We start from the raw sequence: 25302 nt of genomic DNA, 5'->3' as shown, positions 1-25302 counted from the left end.
ATGTGCAGAAAAGCAAAAGGGGAAAACTTCTATGTTTGGTCAGTAAGCCATCAAAAAAAAGTCTCTTGAAATGAGATTCCTGCTAAGCAACCGGAAGTTAAAGTCTAGAAAGATGGACCTCCAGCTTCCTTGAGTAGTAAACATTTGAGTGTTTTTTAATTTTACAGGGACCTGAAAAATAGGAATGAGGTGTGAGCCAGAAAAAAAAAAAAGAGTAAATATGTAGTTAAGAAAACACTATAGTTGGGACGGAAAATGGAGGACCCAAGAGGAAAGGGCTTCCTTCTTTTTATTGGTTCCCAGGCTTTCCACAGCTCTGGTTCTCCCTCGCTTTCTGTCTGTCTCTGTCTTTTTCTCTCTGGTGGAAAATGCATAGGGCTCCCTGTCCTGTGATAAAGCTGTTGCCTGTAAGATGGGAAAGAGAGATCCATCATTCTGAGGCATTGGTTCACCCTGCCAATCTACACCACTGAGGGCTGTAACACATATATGCTCCATCCATGCATCATTTACCAAGCCCTTCTGTGCCCAAATAACATGGGTTTGGCTGCATAATTCTGAAATCCTAAGGCACTCTGGTAAATCCTGAAAGTCCTGATACGCATGAGTTCTGGCGGTTGTTTTGCGGTTTGTTTAGTTCGCTCCTAGGAAGAGAGCTGAAACAGTTTGGTCTAAAGCCCCTCGACTCTCCCTTGCCAAATGATAGGGTTACAGTCTCTCTTTGTTTGTTGAGGGATAACACTTAACTTCCATCAACCTCAGCCTGCCAAGAAGAAAAGAATGAAACATGGATGAATAGAAATATAGTACATAGAGAAAATTGCAAACATGATTCTTGCTTCTTTTTTTCTCCAATTCAGTCATACTGCTTGTAAAGTGCCTGAAGGCACAACTGCTGTGATATTAGAAAATATGAACTGGCTGGTTTCCACAAGGTTCAAGGAAAATAAATTGCTGAGGTTCATGGGCATTGCTCAAAAACCACTAGACTAAGCTCTTCAGGTTATCTCCCGGAGAAAGACCACTGAGCTGCTGGTGTGAAACTCAATGTTTTGAAAAGGTCAAACATCTCAACTTCCGACAATTGCATGTTTGAAATGATTACAGTGTGTTGTAGTTGTTCCAGAATAATGTATTACTACATAGTCAAGGACAATAAAAAGTGACCTCAATTCCTCCTTTTGAAATCTGAATCCTAGAAAAAATGCTTCATAATGTGGGGGCCAATGCCTCGAAAGGACCGACAGCTGCTGAGCTGAAAGGGCCCGAGATACGAGATACGACAAGCAGGTTGCTGACTTAAGTGTACACAGAAAGCCAAAAGTGAACAAACAACCGAAACCTAGAAACAACGTAACATGATCTTAAGGCTAAACAATGTAGGATTTCAACCTTCAGATAATTGCTCCAAGATTATTTTGATGGCACATCAACTTATAAAAAGGGTGAATGTCACATCTGTCAAAGCCTTGGCAGGTCTGCATTGCACAGGTGGAACAACTCGCTGAGTGTATGCCATGGCAGAGGCAGCACACAAAACAGAGGAGTTTTATGGAATAAGAGGCTAGACAACGGATAGCATTGATCCGGGTTTCACTTGCTGGGGTTCCATTTTGCCCTACTAGTAGAGGGACACCTGAACAAGGGTGACCTAGTCCTGTCACTGTTGGACTATTAAGTGTAAACAGTTTGCTAGTCATCTGTAGCTTGTGTGTTTGAGCAGCGATTCAAACAATTTGCATAAAGTTCGCGACAGATTAAAAAAGCCAGGTAGGAAAAAGCAAACTAAAGCACTATCATTATTTTGTCATATCTTTCAGGGTTAGTTTTCATTTCTTATATATTGACAGACAAAACAATGTCATATTGGTATAAAATGCTTTAGCAAAGGCAACTCTATACGTGGTCTTAAGACATTCAGTTCACCTGCACCATTGGCTTGACAACATACATTTTATCAAAGTTGTAACAAACAACACCGCTTACCAACTGTGGGGGGAACCCAAGAGCAAATTTTACTTTACTACCATCTGTTGGCACTGTGAACTCTGAGGGTGGCACATTCTGTGGCAGGCCTTTAGATGACTCTACTGACCGTGATCAATCACACTCGGTTGAAAGCTCCTGGAGATCCTGATCCCTGACACTTGAAATATTTGCACAAACGTAGCTAGAGTACAAGGCTCCCTTCATCTCGCCAAGCTGTAAGGAAGACAACAAACAGCTCTTATTTTAGGTGTGTCAGGTGAATACATCAGGTGTGAGCATCTGGTGGAGATCCAGGTGGTGTCTACAGAGCACCCTGCACCTGCTGCCTGTCCTCACCCAACCATCAGGGGGGCAGATTCCCAGGATGCCAGAGGACAGCTGCTGACAGGCACTACTGTGGATAGCTGCCTTGCTTCGATCGACCTCCCCAACATGGGGCCTCCTTGGGTCAGCTGCTGAGAGCACGCAAAGATGTTGGAGGGGGTGGCGGAGGTCAAGGAGTTGGTGAGGACGGGGGGGGATTACAGCCGTTTGTGGTTTGCATGCCTTCAGCAGGAGGTGGCCTTCACAGTTTTACAATTATACCTCACGATAATCACTTTCACAATCCAAAGGCAGCTCAGAGCTCGTGCTCAGGAGGTCTCCGGTGATCATGTTACGTCCGCTGTGTGTGTGCCCTTTAAAACCCTAACCGTGACCCTTCCACCTCGGCCAGTCCTCTCCACCTGCCTTCCGCAAACCTGCCCCCGTGTCAATACATGTAGTTGTGGTCCTGAAAAACTCTACACCCTAAGATGCTCTGTTCCCAATTCTGTAAAAGCTCTTTCATACATTTAAGAGTACAAATTTGAAACTTGAAGGTACATTGGGTTTTCCATGCTTGGAATCTCCTTTCAATAGAAAAGAACACTCCCTTCCACGTTGAATTAAATTAAAATCTCTTACCGTCCGAAGCCATTTCAAGGGACCTTTAAGTATATTTTATGACCGCTTTGTATTTTCGTCATTGCAGCAAAGCACAAATAAATCAAATGGGATCAAACGGGGGAAATTACATTTTAGGGGTTTGCACACACAGATAAACAAAATCAGAAAAAAACATCCCAGGATTTTCCAAGAGTGTTTTGCTAGTATTAATACAAATATCCACATATATATTTTAGAGTTTAGATAGAGAGGTGCAAGGGAGTTAGTAAAACTCTGAGGAACATGTCATTCCCGTATTCCCATGTAAGATTACATCCAGAGATGCAATGACCACCAAAAGTACTACTTAAAGTTCTTACAGGAAACGCAGATTTATAGACAACACACACACACACACACACACACACACACACACACACACACACACACACACACACACACACACACACACAATGTGAAAGTAAGCCTCATGTACCAGGTGCAGTGTGGTTTTGTCGTGTCCACCTGGTGCAGATGCACAAACATAAAATGCACACATGTCAGAACTTGTTTCACAGGTCTAGGTTCAGATGTACAGTATATAATGACTGGTGCAACAACTTTATTATTCTATAAAACTGCCAACTGAAAAGTATCATCTTTTTTTTTTCTCAACAATTAACATCTGGCCTCTCCCATTTAGAGTTGTCTCATGCTTTTTCTGGACATCCGAAGTTGTAGAAAACAAAGCCAACACTTAAAATTGGCCACCCAATTCATTGACTCCCACTGTTAACACAGCCAATGTTGGAAACATTTTGGACCTTATTTTAAATGCTGGGAATTCGGCAACTTGCACTTGACAAATGTGACTTATGTCAACATTACTGACTGGGTAGGCTCATGTAGGAAAATGGCAATCCCTAGAAATAAAAAAAACAAGCCTGAAAACGTTCCATGTATCTACATGTGAAGCACTGCAAAGCACAGAAATACACATCGGCTACACCATTCTGACACATGTCCCCACTGGGTTGCTGCTTTTACTATACGATTAAGGCCCCTTATTTTTATTGCCATTACAGAACTTCCTTTTAAATGAGGCCAGTTGTAGGAACAGAAAAAAAATCAACTAATGTAATGTGTAATGCAATTTATTTTATATTATTTAATTTTGTTTGGCCTGCCTCAGCTGAGAGTGTGTCTGTATGGCAAATATGAGTCTTAGTTGAGGGTGGGCGTGTGTGTATGTATATATATATATATATATATATATATATATATATATATATATATATATATATATATATACACATATATACACACACATATACACACACATATATACACACATATATACACACATATATACACACATATATACACACATACATACATATATATACATACACACACACACACACACACACACACAGTAGCGTACCGTGGGGTTTCAGTCAGGGCCTTCAGTAAAAACACGCCATAGCACACGCACACCACTGCTCATCTACAGGCTACTGCATCATTACCACCAAATCTTCCATTAAGTCACTCAGCAACCGCAATTTCACAAGCCACAATATGACACAAAAACAAGCTTCCACATAAGCATAGGCGTCAGCTACGCGGGGAACACGTCCCCGGCACTATTTATGATCAACAGTTTTGTCCTCACCACTTGTAAAAAATGTTATCAATTTATCATTAACACTCCAACTACCGTAAATGATGTACCTCTTCGGTGTAGGTCTTCCTCTTGAAATAATTTCCTTCTTTTCTCCAAACGATCGCCGTGAAAAGTGCACACGAAGGAGATCAGAAACATGATGGATCGGTAGTGTTAATGCAGTGATCATACCTTACTTCAAAACCCGCCAAAGGTTCAAACGTCGTTGATGACAACAGCGGGGGCTAGTGCCAGACACATCGCTGGGCCTGGGGCGTTCTGTCACTATGCATCACATTTTGATTGGCTGACGACACACGTCAGTCAAAGTTATAACCAAATAGGAAATGGCAGCTTCAACGAAAGGCCAGCAATACTACTAGAGCAGGTCCATGGAGCTATGATGCGTTTAAAGACATTATGGAAGATCCAGCTCAGCTTCACAAAAAAATAACAATATTCTTTCTGGAAATATAGTCATAACATACTGAAAAAGTAATTGAATTCAGACGTTCACATACACATTAATTTGATTATTAAAAATAATAATACAAAAAAAATACTTTTTTGCCAGCAGAGAAGGCCCTGCTGGCCCTGACAGCCCACCACTGTGTGTGTGTGTGTGTGTGTGTGTATATACACACACACACACACATATATATATATATATATATATATATATATATATATATATATATATATATATATATATATATATATATATATGTATGTATGTATGTATGTATGTATGTATATATATATATATATATATATATATATATATATATATATATATATATATATATATATATATACACATATACATACATACATACATACATACATGTATGTATATACACACATATATGCATGCAAACATGTGTATTCCTGCATGGAATACGGCTGTGTTTGTTTGCGTCAAGATAAATATGCGTGTGGCGGAGTTGAAGCACATTGTCCTCGTCTTTAATTAACCCATTAAGGGATCTGGTGAAGCCTGATCTAACCGGTCTGCAGACATCAAACGGGACCTGCGGCGGCGGCTGGGTCTAGACATGTGAAAACTGGGTGTTCAGTAACCCAAGTAGGCCTAAAACATAATCGCACACTAGTCTTTGGCATGGCCCTCTGCTTTAGTTGACAGTGTTTGTGCTTGACCTCCTTGTTCACTCCCGAGTGTCCATTTCCACAACAAAAGCTCAACAGGTTGTGTGTGATTATACAGATACACTGCTAAGACATGTGCACTGAAACACTGACTGACTGACTGGTGTTGGTTTCCTGTTTAACAAAAGGCCTGGTTTTACACAAGTCGCTGAAATATGCCTCTGCACAAAAGATGCATGAAATACTATTTAAAATTCTGTGCAAGTTAAATGGCAAAATTGATTATCTTTTACAAAAATCACACTTATAGCCACCTAAAAACTAGAAATAATGCCTAAATGTAACAGTTTCACGCTCTGACAGCCATGCTGTCAAAACAGCAACTTTTATCCTTCGCCATGAATTACAGAGCTTCGAGTGCTCGACAGACTCTTTTTTTTTTTTTTAAAGCAGTTGATGGAAATTCCCATAACAAGCCAGACAAGTATAATTCAGAGGGAGCTGGAAAAGATGGTACGAGCTGTTGCCACGTCACATTAAGAGCTTAGAGGTGCAAAAAATATGTTCCACACATTCCCATAGGGACGGAGACAAGTGATTCATGCTGGGGACACACATATCAGCCTCAACAATAAACAAAGAATCTCCAGAGACGGAAGCCTGTGTTTTAAGTATTCACTGTTGCTAATGAAAGGAATTGCATAATTCAAGCAAATTAGACGTGGTGATTAGTCACGGGGAATCTGCCACTGTTTGTACAGAGTCTTCTTTTTATTTATATTCTTATTTTTAACGTTATTCTTCAGTTTGACACAGCCTTTGGCACTGTAAGGACAGTTGTGCAGCCTCTAAGAAACCAAGGTCGTATCCATTTTTGACCAAGAGGCAGCTGCATTTAGCATTGCAATCAGATGGATTTCCTGGTTTTGACAAGCTCACCCGGAGTGCTCGAAAACACCGATTCATGTTCTCAAGGACAATGACTTCAAATGAACGTGAGCCAAAAACACACAAAAGCTATCAAGGGGAAGATTCTCAGGCGTTGTTGAGGATAGGTGACAAGATGAACTCCTGCAGAGGGGGGCGACGCTGTTTTAACAGTTATTCATTCCTCTTTTTTAATCCAGAGGTCCTTCTGTTTTAAATGGACAGCATTAAGGCGAAGCGGCACTGAGGTCTGTCCTTGGAGGCACGGTCCAAATTCCAGAGAATCTTGGCAACTCCTCGGGATGGATGGGACCCTCATGGATATAAAACCTCACAATGGATGAATAGGTAAACAGAAGGGTGTGAAAGAGTGATGGTTAAAAGAGAATGTTCACTCAGAGAAGCACAAAGAGGGAGGTGTGTGAGTGGGAGATGGGAGAGAGCCAGGATGTTGTGGGGGGGTGGGGGGTGGGGGAGAAGAGGGGGTGAGTCACAGCGGTCTGAAGCGAGTTGTCGGTGAGCGAGAGTAAAAGTTTCGTCTCCAGGCTTTTAGTGGGCGCTGTGTGCAGTGTTAACTCAATCAGAAGGTGAATTATACCTCCTGAGACATTCAGGTAACCTTTCATTATGGCCCTAATCCTTCTTAATAACAAAGCTGCAATGTCGGCAATGCCCCATTAGACAGAGAACTACTGAGAGGGAGAGCCATTATTCCCCACTGGCCTGTGGAAATGTGAACACAATGCTCACTCACACAGTCAGGGTGACAGATGAAATCAATCACAAAACCCAACTCGAGCGAGGAGCACACTCCTCCGTGAGGACAGGGAGAGTGTGACAGAGTGTGAATGTGCAGTTTCTCTAAAGTTTCACCCGAGTGTGCGACGCTGAAACTTCGGACTGAAACAGTTAAAATCAGTCAAGTGCATTTAAGAAAACACACTTTCCAAAGTGGTAAAATAAAGTTGTATCTGCTAAATCACAGCTTCAGTTCAAGATATTCTCACTGTCAAAATTTCAGCAGTAAAATAACTTGTTGAACATTAAGTTTGGCTTTAATCTAGAAGTTAATTTATGATTTACTTCACTTTAAAAAAGGCATTATTAGAAACATTGTCAATTTGACAGAACATGTGATTCATGTAGGGTAAAAATTTCAATTTCTGCCACATTAAAAATGTAAGTAAAAATGTTCTTGAGGCCGAAGCAAGAGAAGATGCAAATGACATTGTATTTGAAACATGTAAATCCCCTGGTTTCATCTTTGGCTTTTATTTCTCAGACTAATCACGCAGGGAGACTCCACTGTGGCCCAAAAAAACCGTAGCAACTTGAGGGCAGTCAACCCTAAAATGTGCAACAAAATGAGCCACCTGATAATATCTAATGAAAGCAAGACTTAATGTAAGGTAATAAATCAGCAGACATGTCCACGGTGCCTCTTCCAGCAGCAATTAGGCCACTTCTCTCATGGTTGAGATGTTAAATAAAGATTTCTGGCTTGTGGAGTCCAAACGTTATCAGTGATTGGCTTACAAAATATGAACTTTTAGGAAAACACCATCAATCATCGGGGCAATTTAATGACTAATGACAACAGAGTAGAGCCCGCAAAAGGGAAATTAATGTATTTTATACTTTTAACCCCAGTTTGATATGGATTTGAATGTATACATGGAGTTAAAAACTGGATTTAATATATAACAAGTGTGACTAATTTAAATATTTACCTGTACCACTCCAGTCCGTTGTCATAGTTGCGGTCGAAGAAGTGCGGCTCGGCTCCCACGGCTCTGATGTCCGGATGAACCCGCAGGAACTCCAGCAGAGCCCGGGTGCCTCCTTTCTTCACCCCGATGATGAGCGCCTGTGGCAGCTTCTTGCTCCCCTCGCCGAGCGGACTGAGTTTACCTGCGAACCTCGGCGACACTCTCCCGGAGGAAACTAAATCCGGAGGCGGCAGGATGACGGACTCCTCATCCGCGGGAGGCGGCGCGCCGCGCCCGTAGCCCGTCAGTTCCGACCCGGCGGCGCTCCACTCGTGGACCAGCCTCTTACTCCTCAGTGACCGTAGGTCCTCCAAAAGCTCCGCGCACCGACCCCCGGAGGCTCTGACCGGCGAAGGGGAGACGGTGTTGGTGGTGTCGACGAGGCAGTGCAGGAGGAAGAGAGAGCAGAGGAGGGAGCAGAGCATGACCGCCGCTCTCCTGAAGACGCCTCGGGACGGGGGGTCCAGTTTATTGATGCGGCTAAAAGCCATGGTCCCTGGGTGGTTGGTGCAGCAGCCACAGCCATGCTAGGGCCACATTGTTCGGTCTCCTTTCCATGAAGAGAAACAGTGAGTTTAGACACCTCCACTTCCCAAAAATAAAAGAAAGAAACGGAAGATACCTGCTGCACCTGAGCACGCAGGCAAGATTAAAGCGCGAAAGTCTTTATAAACACAGATTAATGCTCAGATTTACTTTATTTCCTTTCCTCTGTGTGTAAGATGCCACCACACCACTCCAGTCCTGATGTACCAGCCGCACGTGTGTGGAGTTGTAAACTTGTCTCTCGTGTCAGGTGGTTTGACGGACACATCTCTCTGGCCAATGAGACGAGCAGAGGAGGAGACACGAGCCAATGGTTTGTCCAAGTAGGCGGGAACGTTGACACGGTTCATCTCTGCCAAATTACAGGGAGTCTTCGTGTACTAACAAAATAAAGTTGTAATTCTGGGCCCATTTTGACAGGCGGAAAACACGCAGGTGTAACTCATCAAATGAATTAGTTGAATTCAGCTTTTCTCCCGATTTACCTGAACTTACCACCGCAATCAGTGACACCTGTGCTTGTCCTGCTGAAACATGTCAACATGGCTGCTGTGGTCAAAGACAGGCAAATATACACTTTAGCCAAAACTGCAAGTTCTTCCTGTCTTTCCTTTGCACACTTTAGCTGACATATACATTTAATCCCGTTTTATCAGCCCTTTTTTTAATTTATTATTTATTTATTGTACTGCATTTCCTTACAGGGATTATCTGACATCCACATTTGTCTTTACTTTTCCATAATCTACTAACTTGAACACATGTATACAGTATATTAATTTAATGCACCTAACTGCTGTGAATGTTTTCCCCCACAGATGTGTGAACGTCCCTCTGTTTAACAAGTTGGAAAACCACAGTTAAGTTAAACTCAAGCTTTAGTTATTTGACATGTATCACAATCCTTGTTGACTTTTCTTTTATCGCGAAAACCTTTCGCTCATGTAATCCAGCCCCTGTGTTTGAATGTGAGTCAACATTTTCACGGGGAGCTCCAAAAAACTATTACATTTCACCAAGCGTATCAAAGTAAAAACCCATAAAAATTCAGGCAAATATATTCAAGTAACCTTTGCGCTCACAGTAAGTAATCGTAGACGTGTTTGTTTAGCGCACCGTCCCTCAACTTTCCACTGTAGCGGCGCGCTCGGCGATGCCAGAATTATGCATCGGATCTTTAAAACATGAGCGCGGCCGTTTTCAGCCGCAGGCAGCTTAAGTCGGGGGCCACCAAAGAAGATGGCCTCCGCCATGAACTCATTTTTTATGACACGCCGAAGAACAAAAAAAAGTGAAACACTGATAACGGGGCACATTATTTCTTTACAAGTGAACAAGAAGAGAACCAAATGTTTCACATCTGCTCCTGCCTTTGGGGATATTAGCATGAGAATATGCAGGCAGTGCTTCAATGCTGCACAGCTCACTGCTCAAAGAGGATGGAGACCTTCACAGTGGGCTGTATTGCCGGTGCCAGATGTCCCCCCCATGTTGTCAAAACAATACAAGTGGGTGTCCCGCATTTAACAAACTGCACCCTGTGTCTTTTCTCTGTCTCCCTGACACTGGTGAGATGCTCGACCCCCTCGAACAGCCATGATAACACCCACCATTCCTTCACAGGGGTCAAACGCTTTCCCTCATTTTTCTGCTAAATGCCTTCATATTTTTTTCTGTATTTTCATGAGAAATTAATAGTTGAAAATGATTATACACAATTAGTGAAAGGGGAAATGTAAAAGCGTAGTGATATAGTGGTTCCCATGCAACCTGTTGGTCTGATTCCCTTAAATAAAGGTCAGGGGAGAGGTTTGAGGGGTCAGACATGATTAACGTGAAAAGCAGACAACAGAATACATTCTTTCCACTCGAGGTAATGGTTTGTTTTTTTTCTTCTGTCTCTTCTGTTTACACCTTTTCTAAAATGGAGGGTATTTTTTGTATAAAAAAAGGCAAAGAAGACACATATTTTTTATTAAAAGCTGTGAATGGTCCTATATAAGTACACACAGGCACACTGTGTGAATGTACTCCAGCTTATTTCTACTCTTACTTATTCACCTTTTACTTTAACCTTTAATCAGTGTGTCATATTTCCTAAAATGATCATACATAATGGACTACGTTCAGCTTATGAATGTATTGGAGTTTAGATGTTTTTATTTAGTTTGTTTAACATGGACCATGCACAGCACTCGTTAGCTGTTTTGTTCATTTGTGAACTGTTGTCAGACGATGTAAAACAACTAGCAAGAATAAATGACACATAAGACATCACACAAAGTATAAAGAGCCATGGGTGAAATACAAGAATGTCAAAAGTTCAAACTCAGAGTAAATGTCTGTGCCCTTTAAGGCCTCTCTGAAAATTATTAATTATCGACTGCTCATATAAAATACATTTATGTGAGGAAGGGGGTCAGACATTGCTTCATTTTAAGTGGACACGCTGTCAGCCAAAAAAGTCAGGAACTGCTGATAAAGACCATCAATTAGTTTAATAGCACTGTTGTGCTCAGTGGCGTCTTAGTAGGGACTCTAAATCTCGGGTGTGCCTCGTGCAGCGTACCCAGTCGCTCGGGTTTAATGTTTGTGCAGCAACACACACTTCCTCAGGAGAGAAAAAAAAAAAAGGGTGTAATTACACACCCAGACATTGGTGCTTTTAGAAAAATGTGCAAGCAGTCTTGAAGGCATGTAAAAACGTAATTCGGCTTTCATCTTCACCATTTATCCAAATTGCAGCACCATGGTTACACTGACGCAGCCTTTTTGGAATCTTGGAGGCAAGAGTTGGGGTTTTAAGTTTAAAGCGAGTGCAAACACAAAGTGTTTATTATCGTTCGAATACAAAGATGCGTTTGCTTTGCATGTTGAATAAATTCTCAGGGCATGCCATGGGAAAACGCGCGCGTGCCAAGGCGAAGCCAAATAAGGAACGGCAAAGGGATCCGAGTATGATTGTTGTTTCTTAGCAGTGTATGAACCCTTACCTAGACTTGTCCTTTAAGGTCTCTCAAATGCGCCATCAACAGTGAGAATAGAGTCATGCAGAAACACTTTCCACTGGTGAGCAGGCCAACTATTTAGACTGTGTGTCTCAGCCGTGCACATAATCTCAAGACAGGTTTATGAACTGAGGTTTGGGAGCTGTCAGTCTCGAGGAGACAACTTTATTGCCAATATTATGGCTTTATGTTTCTCGAACCTAAAGAGTCTACGGTGATAAAAAAAAAAAACTGTTTCTTTTTTTTTTATTTTCAGGACAATATTCACCCCCGACTTTGGACGGCTCACCTTTTTTTAACGGTGCATAAATTTAACAAGTTGCGAAAGACTTAACTGCGTGGAGGATCGTCTTGTCAAAAAGAGTGCATGCCCTGTGGGGGCAAACATGGGCAAGAAACAGATGCGGCTAGTAGAAAAAAAACACACAACAAAAACCCACAAAGTACATGTTGGAAATGGTATTGTTGTATTTTTTGAACTATGGTCAGCATCACAACTTTCCACACCAGCCAAACTTCCTGGCTGCAGCAGTTTGTAAGTGAACTGAAAAGTAAAAATTCAAATATACACTAAAACATGCAGTTACTTTAAACCTATTCTGCATGTGCTATAGTTGCACATACGTATACTGTGTGAATGCAGTGACTCAGTAGTTTTTCTTCACTGTGAGAGTAAATGTACCCGCTCTATATACACAGCTGTTGGCCATTCATCGAGGTCGCGCTCTTCGGCTTCGCTGGCAGGCTGCACGCGGAACAGGAAGGGTTTCTATTGAGCACGGAAACACAAATAAATTGTGCTCTTAATCAGATAAATGCTCATCTGAAGTGGGCTGTTTCTCCAGATCGCCTCAAAGCGGCCACATGTACGCGCACACGGGCAGCTCTACGCTCCATTTATTCACGCTTTGTCACTTGATGTTTGCCACAAGCACACGAGGACTTGATTTTCTTGTTTCGTATCGGCTACAACTCCGTTATAAATCCGCGTATTTGTTTGCACGGGAAAAGATTGGAGCCCAGCTGTGATGAAACAACACACTTTTTTTTTTCTTTTTTTTTTATTACCACTATGTGTGATGCCATTTCCACATGGGCCTATGTTTGGTGTCACATTCCTTCCTCCAAGAGGCAGTAGGATGCTGCTGATCATGAGGCAACTGTTCATGTTAGAGGACTGTGGGGCTGTATGTCCGTCACTGAAGGCCAGTGATCAGGTTTTAAATGCAAGACGGTGTGAGTACAACAAGGTCAATGGCACACATGGCTCGCTCTCTTCTCTGGCAGACAGCACAGCAGTTGTCTAGATTAAAAAAAACTGATTTTTTTAATTTTCTACACACATATATATGTATATATACATATATGTATATATATATGTACATATATATATATGTATATGTACATATATTCATTTTACTTTATTTAACCAGGTTGATCAAATTACAAATTAAAGTACAGTTCAGTTTGTATTCATAGATCGGATGATTTTGGATGGTTTTGTAAATAAACACTATTCATTATTTTCATTTGACTTTGATAAAACATATTTAAAATGATGACAAATGTGTGACACTTGTGCAGATCTGTGAGAAACACAGACACTCTCCTCAGTCTGTGGAATAAGACGTGTACAGATCGCGGCAACAATTCATCTCGATCGATATTTTGACACACATTTTGGCTTTAACAAATACTGTGGGCTGAATTGCGATCTCGATAAAATGTCAATTAATTGTTCAGCCCTAACATGGTTCGCACTATCCAGCTTGAGAAATCTTGAGTAAAATATCAGTAAATCTTGAATGGTGCCAGAAGTATGCAATATTGATGTTTTCCTACTGTGAGAGGAGGATGAACAGAAACTCAAATCATTGTTCAAATACTGTCTGTTTAATAAACTTTGACACATTCTATTGGATGTGAACGTTCATCAGTGAATGCTTTTTGTCTCCGTCAGGACTCTTGGCCCTCATTGTCCTCCATAACGAGCCTGGTGGAGGAGATGATAGCGTCATTACACAGAGAGACACAGAATCCAGGAACAAATGCGCACTGTTTTCCTTTTGACCCTGCTTCACGTCTGGGACAGGGCCAACAACTGTGGAGAGATGGTGTTGGGTGATACGGGACTGATATTGGCATCCGAATGACCAGTGACCAGATGATGCGTCATACATGAGCCCATTAGAGCCGCGCCGGGCAGCGCCGTGCTGTGTCCATTAAAAAGCAATATGTGGGAGTGAGATCTGCCATTTCCTGTAGATAACTATCTGCTCGTATATCCAAAAGACGACAGCTAGGTTGCGGGTTGTTTTAGCCGCTGCGCGGGGGCAGCGTAATCACAAAGCGTGGATCTCACAACTGTGAGTTTCAATTAACTATGAAACTATGTAGGACTGAAGGTTAGGGTCTGAAATCTGGCCAGGATCTCCTTGTGCTGTTTGGTGTCGTAATGTGATGATGGAGCCCAAGCAGAATCGATTAAAGTGATGATGTGTTGAATCGGGTGTTTTTTTTTTTTTTCCGCTCGGCTGCAATGCCGGCATGATGTTTCTGTGACGCTTGTGTTCTGCTAAATAGTCTTGGCCATGATGTAGTGCAGCAGCAACCTTCCTTTTGGCAAATGACCACGTTTCCTGTCAAATCACTGACAAAGTACAGTATCACGGGCCATATGGAAATTATATTGGCTTTGTGATGTTGTGGTTTTAAGGCATGTTGCGCAGCCACAACTGGGACTTGTTGGATGATATCATAGCAATCAGACTCATTTAAAGCAACTTCTTGGTGGAGTGTGACAATGCACAGTGAGTACACATCAAACACCGGCGAGGCTGCGTTGCGCCTGCTTTTCGTTCCCCCCCTCACTTATTTTCTTTGAAAGCGATAACTGTGTCCCTGCTTGTGCGTGAGTGTGTGTACGAGCTCGGCTCCGTGCAGTCTTCAGCCCACAGCGAGGTGTGAGTCAACCCCAACGCCTGCCGGGATGGACATGTGAGAGGCGAAACGCTATCCAAGACAAACACGGGCACTCCGTCTGTGTGACTGTGGCGGAAGTTCGAATAATTCTAAGTAAAAGCAAAGGCGTGGACTGGAGGGCGCAGCTGCTGTCAGGGTCAGGAAACGTGACGGCGTGCAGTGTGATGAATGGGGAGAGACTGTTTTCGGGGATCCTAGCCCACCCTCCGTCCCATTAATGACCTCCCTGAAGGGTATATGAGCAGAGATGCAGCGATATATATATAAAACGGTGGTGCTGGACACGGCGGATATTGCCTTACCTCTGGAGAGGGATCCATCGCTAATGACAAATGGACAGTTGAAGTGACTGGAAAAAGATTCATCTGCTCACATTTTACCTCACCGACATTCCATTTTTGCCTTCACATGAATTCAAACCCATTATGGCTGTCAGATTTCTTTGTCCCAGCTGGAACCCACAAACTCGAAAATACAGTCTGGGTCACACAGGTCATCAGGACGAATGGCCGTTGGATTACGTTGCTGTACTAATACACTGGAAATGTGCTAGGAAGCAACATGTAACAAAGTGATTAAAATAATAACCTCAAAAGTAATTATTTGGTCACTTTGTCATATTAGATCTGATCTAGAGAGGTGCATGCCTCACGTTTGTGATTATATTAAATATAACCTTGTTCGGATTTTAAATTACATCAGTGAACACGGCTGATGAGAAGGAAATGATATTCTGCGGTCATTTTTCTTTGTCACTTGGACAATAAACTCGTCCTCTCTCACTGCCAATGAGGCAGTTTTTTTTTTTCAAGATCCAGCGCTAACCTCTCACCCCGCACTGGAGACGTTTACATCCACTCACACTATTTGTTAATGTCAGCATCTAAAGCCCCCTGTGAATCTTTGACTTCATTTCCCTCAGACACCTCTGAGGTCTAATTAAATCCCTGCCTGGGACGACTCAATAATAACAGCCGAGGCTTGAATTATACCTTGTTAGCTGCAGTACATAATCAAAAAGCAGTGCCTTTTTCCTAACCTCTTTGCCATCGCTGCTTCAGAATGATTGTTTTGGTTTGAAGGATGTAGTATTTGTCTGCCCCGAGTAATACCGATGCACCGGTGCTCAAAGTGCTTCTTACAGGTCAGCCCTTCACTTATGTCGGGCATGAAAACTCTTTAATTAGTCGCTTTTAAACAGGCAGGCATCCTGTAATTCCAGTATTCCCCATTTGATCACCTACCACAGACTTCAATAGCGTGCTGGGAGCCCGAGCCAAAGATCAAAAATCATGCTAACTTGGATATTTGAATACAATTAAGTTGCACATATAACTGCAGAGCCCCCCCCCCAAAAAAAATGGGGTAGCAGCTTTTCTACAGTATGTGATAAAGTACCTTAATCTCAATGACATGCATTTAAAAAAAAATAATGATATTTTGCTTTGTAGTCAAGAGTAGAACTCTAACAACGTTCAAATCCAATGGATGGATAAAAGTTCAGGTTACAGTGCATCTTTAAAACCAAGCTGATGAGATCACCACGTCTTTTTCTCTCCACCTTGTCAAAGCTCCCCTAAAGCCACTGAAGATCTTACACAGATTGGAAAGTAATAACACAGTACGAGTATTAAGCAGCTTCTGATGCATAGATTTGGTGGAAGTCCTCTTTGAGATGCAGAACACAGTGAGGATTGTGCGCCAACGATCACGGAAAACAACTTTTGTAATCCAATAACCTATTTGTTTTCTATTGGTGGATGAATGGGCATCTGAATGCAGGCACTTTGAAACAGGTTAAAATAGTGTACTTATTGCTCTTTAAGCCATTGTGCCTGTGAGTGTTGGTGGAAAGTATTTGTGGCCAATGTGGAAACTTGAAAGCGACACATTCAGTCTTTTCCCTATTTCGCGTCGGGCTATAGCGCAACCTTCAACTGTGACACCCGGGGTCTTAAATGTCTATCTTTACAACAAAGTCACTTAAAATTAATCACTGCAGAGTGAGTAAAGCCATCAGAGCCATAAATGTTGCTCAACGGTTAGAATTGTAATGACTCGTGGGCCTTCGCTAAAGTCAGGTGGAGCCTTCGCTTGGGTGAAACTGCTAAAGCTATTACGGGATGAGAGTCCCTGTGCTGCAGAACATTAACTCAGATCCATCAGCACCAGCGCGGACGCAGACAAATAGTGTACACACAGAGACAGACGCGCCGACACAGCCACACATTCTGGGAAACTGACACACACAGGGACATATTTATACACTTGGAGGACACCGATCGCAGGGCCGAGACAGATGTGACCGCTCTGACAGTCAGAAACTGAGCCACATCTGGGCGAATGGTTAGGTATGTGGATGTTTCCCGGGAGTGTTCCCCTCTCCACCCGCGTAGGCTAAAGGTGCAGCGTCGGTGTGTTGTGTGTGCGCGCGCGCGCGTGTGTGTAGGAGCCGTGTTTCTCGGTTTTATTCCTCGCTCTCAAACAAGTGTCAAAGAGTCACATTCCGCGCAAACACCTCACTGCAAAGCTTTGAGTTCGCCGGGAAAACGAGAGAGCCCCTCTCGCTCTGAAGAGCTGCCAAAGGAGGGGAAATGAGAATAAAACATGGTGCTGTAATGCAACCTTTCATATCACTTTTACCACTTGTGGGATGGGAGGCAGTGATAAAATAGAAAGTCCAGGCCAAGGTCGCGTCGACTCCCCTTTGCGTGTAACGAGGAAGGGGAATGCAGACGCATGAGGGGGATCAGACCTGTTGCAGAGAAAACAGTAATTATTTGTATGATTTAGGGGAGTAAAAAAAGAGAAAGATACCAAGGGTGTATTTCTCTCTTCTCTCCAGATTACCACATCAGCCTACACTCTAGCCTACAGGTAGTCTGCTGATTATACTCTGCTGTTTTGTAAGTGATACCCGCATATTTGAGGAAAGAAAATCTGGTTTACATAGAGACCAGTGAAGGTTTCATTGAACAGGAAATAAACCAGGTTTGCTGAGTGTCGTACTGCTGCAATTACACTGAACTCCCCCACGCTTCACACACACACACACACACAATGTCAGCACAACCGTATTCGATGTACAGATAGGCGAGATAGGTCCGACACCTCTGCCGCCACAATTTGACACAAGTAATTTAGAACTGGTCTTTTATGGAAGCCTGGAATATATTGCCTTGCCGGGACATAATAATAATGGAGGCGCATCAATCAAATAGAGCCTGTGCATACATTGTGTAATAAAGCTTATCTCTGGGTGCCACAGTCTGTCTGACTCGGCCTGCCAGCCGGAACGAGAACCATACGCGGGCTCTGCCATCAGGTGCTGGTTAACACCGCATAAATATGCAGTTTAAAAGTCAATGACATTTTAATAAGCTAGAGCTGACGGCTTACACACAAACACCCGGTTGTTTCCAGCGTCTCGGTATGAAAAAAAAATAAAAGTCATGCTGTGAGGAGGAATATTGTTTCTCTGAATATGTATACCCCCTCAGCTGCCATCACACATGCCCCCACCCCCCACCCCTCCAAATTGTCAGACATCGGTGTCCCTTCCTCCCCCACCCCTCCTGTCAAATGTTTCTATAATTTTTCCAGTTCACTGGATTCAGCTGCCTGCAAACTGCTTTGGCTCTCATCTCCACTTTCCATATTATTTAGAAGGGGCCCGTTTTTGTTGATGTACGGCTCCGAAGCTTGTTTTGCTGACTGTTCCTCCGCTAGCAACTCTCAAAGTCCTCATTGTGTTCGAAGCGGACGCGCGCGTGATGTCATGCCTCCCGTACACCTGGGAAATCCTGGGGTTTATGTCAGAGTCTGTTTGGATGACGCGCCTCGTAGGCGTCTCGCATGACTTGTGCGTTTGGGACAGCTTAGTGTTTGTTAGCGGTGATTCATGGCAGCAATGGGTGGGCTTTTGGAATTCCGCAGGAGAAAAGGGGCTGTCCGAGTTGCCGGCGGCGTTCATTAATAACAACGAGGTTTGCGCTAATAAATCTATGAATTTGCAGAATGTGTCACGGCGAAACTTCACTCATTAGTACTTGAATGTTCCCTATTCACATATGACTTTTCTGGTTAATGTCCAACGCATTACTGAACTATGTTCCACTAAGTCCACAGTCGAGGGCTGTGTTATTTCATGCCACGGCTTCCACTCCGCCATGTCCATCAAAGGGAACGTCCACTGTCATTGCGTCACACGACCGCCACTCGCGACATGACATAGACCAATAGACGGGACTATCGTGGCCCCAGATGGGCTGGAAAAACATCAGCTTCACAAACACACACACATTTTTCCGTCTGTTGAAGCAACACCGATTAGGTCGGTCGGGCCTTCTGTATCAACTGGGATATAACTGCAGTTGGTGACATCCCACTTTTTAGTCCCCTCGTCTTTGGAAAGAATGCCTTCCAGCGTCAAGTAGTAATCCGAAGACTGCCACACACCCACACACACACACACACTGTAGCATTGACTCTATTTGGATCTCCATTCGAGCCTGTCTTAGAAGGCATGAGTATCATTTTTGGTAGCCTCTGTTTACCCGCCGGCACCTACTGCACCACATTTAGCATGACACCCGGCCTATGGAGGAATGTTGAGATGGATACAGACGGAGTGAGGGTTAATGGAGATGATCCTGCAAATGTGAACTGTCGCTCATCGTCACCGCGGCTTGGGCATTCTCGGCATTAGAGAGACGAGCGTGCGGATAAGGCTCACTGGAGTCCAAACTCCTTCCCTGCGAAACGACGGCACTCGTTTCAAAGCGAGCTCAACATCGCGCCGCGACAGATCTGAGACGCTACTTGATGCAGCCGGTACGGCGACATGAAAGTGTACTAAATCGGACGCGTAGATAACAGTGGCGGTGTCCTCGACGTGCAACTTTAGCGGCCTGCTCATCAACAAGGAAACAGCGCGAGACACGTAGCTGTAAAACATTGTTATGGACAGACTTCAAAAGGCAGACAAATCACTGGTTAGTCAACAGTCATTATGCTTTGTACGCATGTTTGAAATGCCGGGTTAGTGATATCTCATTAGGTGACAGCCAGTCCGACGATAAGCTGCAGTCAGACAGGATGAATCCCCCCGTCTCAGACACCACACCCAGTCCAGACCTGGATAAACACGTGCGCTAACACACACGAGCATGAACCTTTGCCACATATGCGTCACGCATGTACAGTGCATGTATATATACACACACACTATCAGCTGTGACTGTGTGGATTTACCAGCTGTGCACAGTACTGTCTCACCTCCGATTGTAAAATAAATAAATAAATAAATAACTACCCATGGTGCACTTGACCATCTAATTACTCAGTGCCGTGTCGGCATGAGAGGGTGGACTGTTTGTACGGTTTACTGCACAGCAGTCAGCAATAATATATGAAGACATAAAGCCACTGTGATCACATTTTGCAGCTTGATAGCACTTATATGTGACGCCCGTAGCCTTTATTGTAACTTTACACTTAAAAACTAATTTCAGTGCTCAGTGCTAGCAGTGCTAAGAGACACATAATGTATTATGACGCTGCATTGAGGTCTTTGGATGGACATATACTGGTGTAGGTCTATGGATCATGTGTTCTGTATTGGTTACGAGCTATATAGTGTGTTTTTTTTGTTTGTTTGTTTTTAAATGCCAGATATTGAAAGTTATTCTGGAAAAATTTGCAAAATCATTTACTCACAGGACATTTTCTGGCCCTTTTATGGTTAAAATCTTCAATAAAGTCCAGAATGACATTTTAGGTGTTAAAGAGTTAATAATAGTTGGCTTGTTTAAGCACTATTATACAGAAGAACATGGGTTTTCCACCATTAATGTAATGCAGTGAATTTTCAGGTTGGGGTTAAATATTGAGAGTGTTTTGCAGTGGAAGTCTGTCTCTGTAGATGAATAAATGAATATAAAGGATAACATTTATTAACACTTATATCTGATCTTATTTTGTCACAGTAACAACAACAAAAGTCCTTTATGAGATGAGGTGTAGAGATTATAATATTTATAGAAATGATCATAATTTGAATAGTAAAATTAAGCATGAGACAATCAGCAACTGTGATGTATAGTCATTCAAGTGTAACTAAACCCCCTTTTCTTAAATGATATGAATGCAGTAGCTGGTGTTTGACCAGAGAGTTGTAGCCTTTTCAAACTTTACACTAAACTGTGAAGATTTGCACCTGGATCAACAGATAACATTCATAAATGTCCATATACACTGGTTTTCTGGAGCACAAACTTCCTGCTTTAGAGGCTTAATATTTAGACTGAACAGAAGTACCGTGCACACTTTCTACTACGTGGGGAAACAAGCAGGGGGAAGTGGGGGATGAAACACCTTCAAGGGCAAAGGACACGTTTCCATGAACGTTCGTATGTCGCGACTAAGCCACAGGCCGATGACGGATATATTATCTCTTTGTTTACGCTGCGTCCTCGCCATATAACAGTTTATATTACACTCAAATCAATCTCTGCCATTTGCAGTGGAGTGTGCAATGGTGCGGACAGATGGGACATCTCCAAATGTAACAAAATGGCAACCTCTAAAGATGTCAAGTCCTCTCTAAACAAAACTGAAGGCTTTCCACTGGGGCTGCCTTGTGTCACGAACAGCTCCGACTCGTCAATGTCAAAGTGAAATGTCTCCTCTCCTCTCCTCTCCTCTCCTCTCCTCTCCTTGAAGGAACTTAAGTCACATATTAGACACAGAATCTTGATCCAGACACATATTCCGTGTCAGACCAGTGCACTGAGCCACATAATCCCTGGCGTGCCAAATGAGTACCTGCTTTGCTAACCCTTGATCTACGTGGGTTAGGACACGAACTGGTTCAATTACGTCCAAGCTTTTATGAGAGCGCAACAAACATGTTCTTTCAAAAGCACCAGGATTTAAGGAGAGGCTTGTGTCTCAGACAGCACCCTGAAGTATTAAGGATTAGACATAATGGGGGGCCAGAATTGAGCTGACCAGCTTTTATTAATGCACGGCCACATTTTGGCTTGTTGCGTGGTTTCATTCTAACCTCTGGCCCTGGAGGACAGTAAAAACTCACCACAGCCACTGCTAGTATTTCAGCCATGAAGCTTGAGGTTAATGACTTCTTGGCCAAAGAGAAGGGTTTTGGACTGCGAGATGAAGTTGTTATATGCTGTCTGTACAATGGAGTGATGCGTGGAGTTAAAGAATATGTGAAATTACTCCTTGGTCAGTTTTAAAATAAATTTGAGTTTTTTTTTTTAGGTATAGCATTTTTTTTTGTGGCCTAAAGCATTCAAATGTTATTGGGCAATAGCAAGAGCAGAATCGAGAGCATCTAATGTTGTCTGCCGCTTATGACTGGATGGGGGTTTTGAGATATGTGCCTTTTACACACCTCCACATCTTCATGGTTTTCTGCAGAAGCAAGCAGCAACAGTTTTAGACCTCCGGTTATAGGAGCCTCACGGGAACACTGAGCATAATGGACAAAAAACTGATGAAACATCCATTCCCTGACAGCCCAGTGTGTTGGCTCATATGTGTGTCTGTGTGCATCAGGCGTGTGGATAACTGCTCACTGGGGTCTTGTAGTAGGTTTCAGAAGGACTGGTTTTAATAAGAAACCTCTCCATCCTCTCTGCTCACCATTTCAAGCCCCCACCCCCCACCCCCCACCTCCCAATCCCCTGCTTAACTGGCCACATTGGCGGAGATTAAAAAAAAAAAAGAAGCTGAGAAGATCCAAAGGACCAATTTCATTTCAAAACTCAATCCAGCAGTGCATGGGATTTGCATAGCTAATTAGAGTTTAGAGTCTGTCTCGCCCCTTCTTTCCTCTCCCCTCCTCTCTGGCTCTTCAGCGCTCGGCTTTGTACTGACAGCAAAGGGAGGCTGAGCCCCGCGAGCAGACCTCTAAACTGAGCTTATCTGGGTGAATGAAACACCGTGTTTAATGTAAACTATTTTGTAGCACATCACCAAGCTGCGGTGTCAGCTCAGACCACCTCTGGTGTTTGCTCTTTTTTTTTTTTTTTTTTTGGTTATAACTCCAGATACTTTACCCTGTGTGACTGGCCTACTTTTACTTATTGTCCTTTATGGCTCTATTTGGGTTGTACAGCTATTGTAGAGTGTTGAATGGTGTAAAGATGAGTGTGCAGGCTAATCTAGCTACAATTGGTCATTAGAAAACATCAGGGATGGACATTGAATTCATTTTCAGTTACACTGACGGCGTTTTTTCCGCTAGTACCACCGCACCTCTGCACGATTTGGTTGGTTTTCCGTTACAATATAGTACGTCCTCAACGTGGGCGGGGTCATCGTCATTTGATGACGCTGCGCAAACATTAGCATTAGCTCAGCTCGCTTGGATCCTAAAAAAAGTACCAGGCACCAGGTACTATGTCTAGTGGAAAAGCAAAATCACAGTGCCGTGCCGTGCCGTGCCGACGCGAGTCAAGTCACGCTAGTGGAAACACGCCATAAGTCTCTCCCACCACTCAGAACAGAGTATTTGCCCTTTTTCCTCTCTGCCTTTATCTTCCTAACTCAATCATTTACCCACTGGAGGCAGGTTAAATGAGCATGCTCAATGAATTACATTGTTCTTCGTCAATGACTGAGAAATAATGAGGTAAAAGGTGAGGCACGACAAAGAAATGGAGATGAATACAGAAAGTGATGGGGGGGGGGGCGGGAAGAAAAGAATACTAATATGCATCCATGTGTAAGAGTGAGAAGTCAAACGTACGGGTATCACTCCAAGGCATTTTTCTGCCGCAAACCTTTACACCTAATTACCCCTAAGTGCTCTCCTGAGCAGGCGTGAGGCAGGAGTCGCGCGATCACAATAGAGAGAGAACAGTCTGATGCATGTGTAAATGATCGTGAGTGAAAAATAGTTCTTTCGGACCGAGTGGAAATGGATAATAAGGGTTCAAGAGTTCAGCAGGAGCATTAGAAACATAAAAATGCCAATTGAAAAGGACAATAGCTTTCCTATTGATTTTCAACACTGAGAAAAATGTTATGATTCCAGGATTAAATGGAGGTAAATATAATCTGTATCCCCACAAAGACGTGCATCAGACAAATTCAAAAGTATTGTGACCGTCTCCGTCACTAATGTATGTAATAGCTGCTCAAATGACTTGAGGTTGAAGTCTTGTGCTGCAGGTTTGTTTTTGTCCATGTCCCTCCCTCCTCTTCCTCCCACTCATTTTCAGGTCGACCTCTTCGCCGCTATGACTCGCCAGTGTCTCCGGGCAGACTTAACACGTGTGTGTTTTCCTAATCTCGCGCAAATTAGCCCCTCGTCGCAGATAAAATCCTCAAATCCTTTCGGCTTCCACCGCTGAGAAGAGCGTGCTGCTGGAAAACTCTGCCTCGTCATTTATTTTCACAACGCGAGGGGCGAGGGAGGGGGGAATATGCACGGGTTGTGTTTGTGGATGTGTTTAAGGCCCACGGCGTATACAATTTCTTGGCGGGGAATTCCAACTTCAACACTGGTCCTCGTAGCCGACTGTGTGTCTGTTTGTGCTACACGCGCGTGTGTGTGTGTCGGGCTTCTTTCTGTGTGGGTCTCACACACCGGGGCGTTAGGCGTAATGGGTGAAACAAATCACAGGCGGTATGAATCAGAGTGAAACAGTGCAGACCAGGCCTACAAATGATGGGCCAAACTTAGTTCAAATCCCTCCCCCTCCTCCTCCTCCTCTCCCCCCCGCATCTGTCTCCATTATTTTGCCCTCTCACTCTCTCTTAACAAGCCCTTTATCTTCCTCGCTTTCCCCACTATCGCGTTGCCTCCTCCTCCTCCTCCTCCTCCTACGTTGCTATCTTATTTTCCCTCCCTCACTATCTGTCTGCGTCCTTGACTGCCGAGCTGCTCCTGTAAACAAGCCAAGGAATCACATCGTGGCATTCCCGAAACAACTCTGGATTTGATTTTACAACCCAATTAAAGTCGAGTGATAAATCAGGAAGGCCCACAGGCACTTCTCGTTTTTACATCTTTTTTCTCGGTGGGCCCCTCGATAAAAAAATTTAGGACTGTCCTGAGTCACAAACAAACAAATGACCAGGACCTGGTCCCCCTTTAAAGGATGTGAACAGGAGACATCTAATGAGCCTGTTTACAGTGCAAGAGACGCCACTGGGTGCCTTAGTGAGGAATGCCAACACACACACACACATGCACGGACCAACGCACATGCATGGAGACACACTCTCACTCGAAAAGTCAGTCACGCAGTCATTCATTCCAATGTTGGCGCTCTCCGTACAGCATACACTCCACTCACTCACTCACCCTCTGTCTCGTGCACACGCACGCACGCGCGCGCGCCGACTGTCACGCCTAAATACGGCGTAC

At 43.4% G+C, this 25302-nt stretch overlaps 1 protein-coding gene across 1 annotated transcript in view; it reads right to left on the bottom strand.

Annotated features, from left to right (window-relative positions):
• LOC122758886 (heparan sulfate glucosamine 3-O-sulfotransferase 3A1-like) overlaps nucleotides 1-9147 on the bottom strand; it is a 30255-nt gene extending 21108 nt beyond the window's left edge. The window contains exon 1 of the mRNA XM_044013272.1: nucleotides 8326-9147. Within this exon, the coding sequence (XP_043869207.1) occupies nucleotides 8326-8855 (530 nt within the window). The 5' untranslated portion in view covers nucleotides 8856-9147. The remainder of the gene's footprint in view (nucleotides 1-8325) is intronic.
• Nucleotides 9148-25302: the final 16155 nt, after the last annotated feature.

This window comes from Solea senegalensis, linkage group LG18 (genome assembly GCF_019176455.1).
Source record: "Solea senegalensis isolate Sse05_10M linkage group LG18, IFAPA_SoseM_1, whole genome shotgun sequence".
NCBI lineage: Eukaryota > Metazoa > Chordata > Actinopteri > Pleuronectiformes > Soleidae > Solea > Solea senegalensis.
Note: the sequence above shows the minus strand (reverse complement) of the source record. Positions and strands in the feature narration are given on the sequence as shown.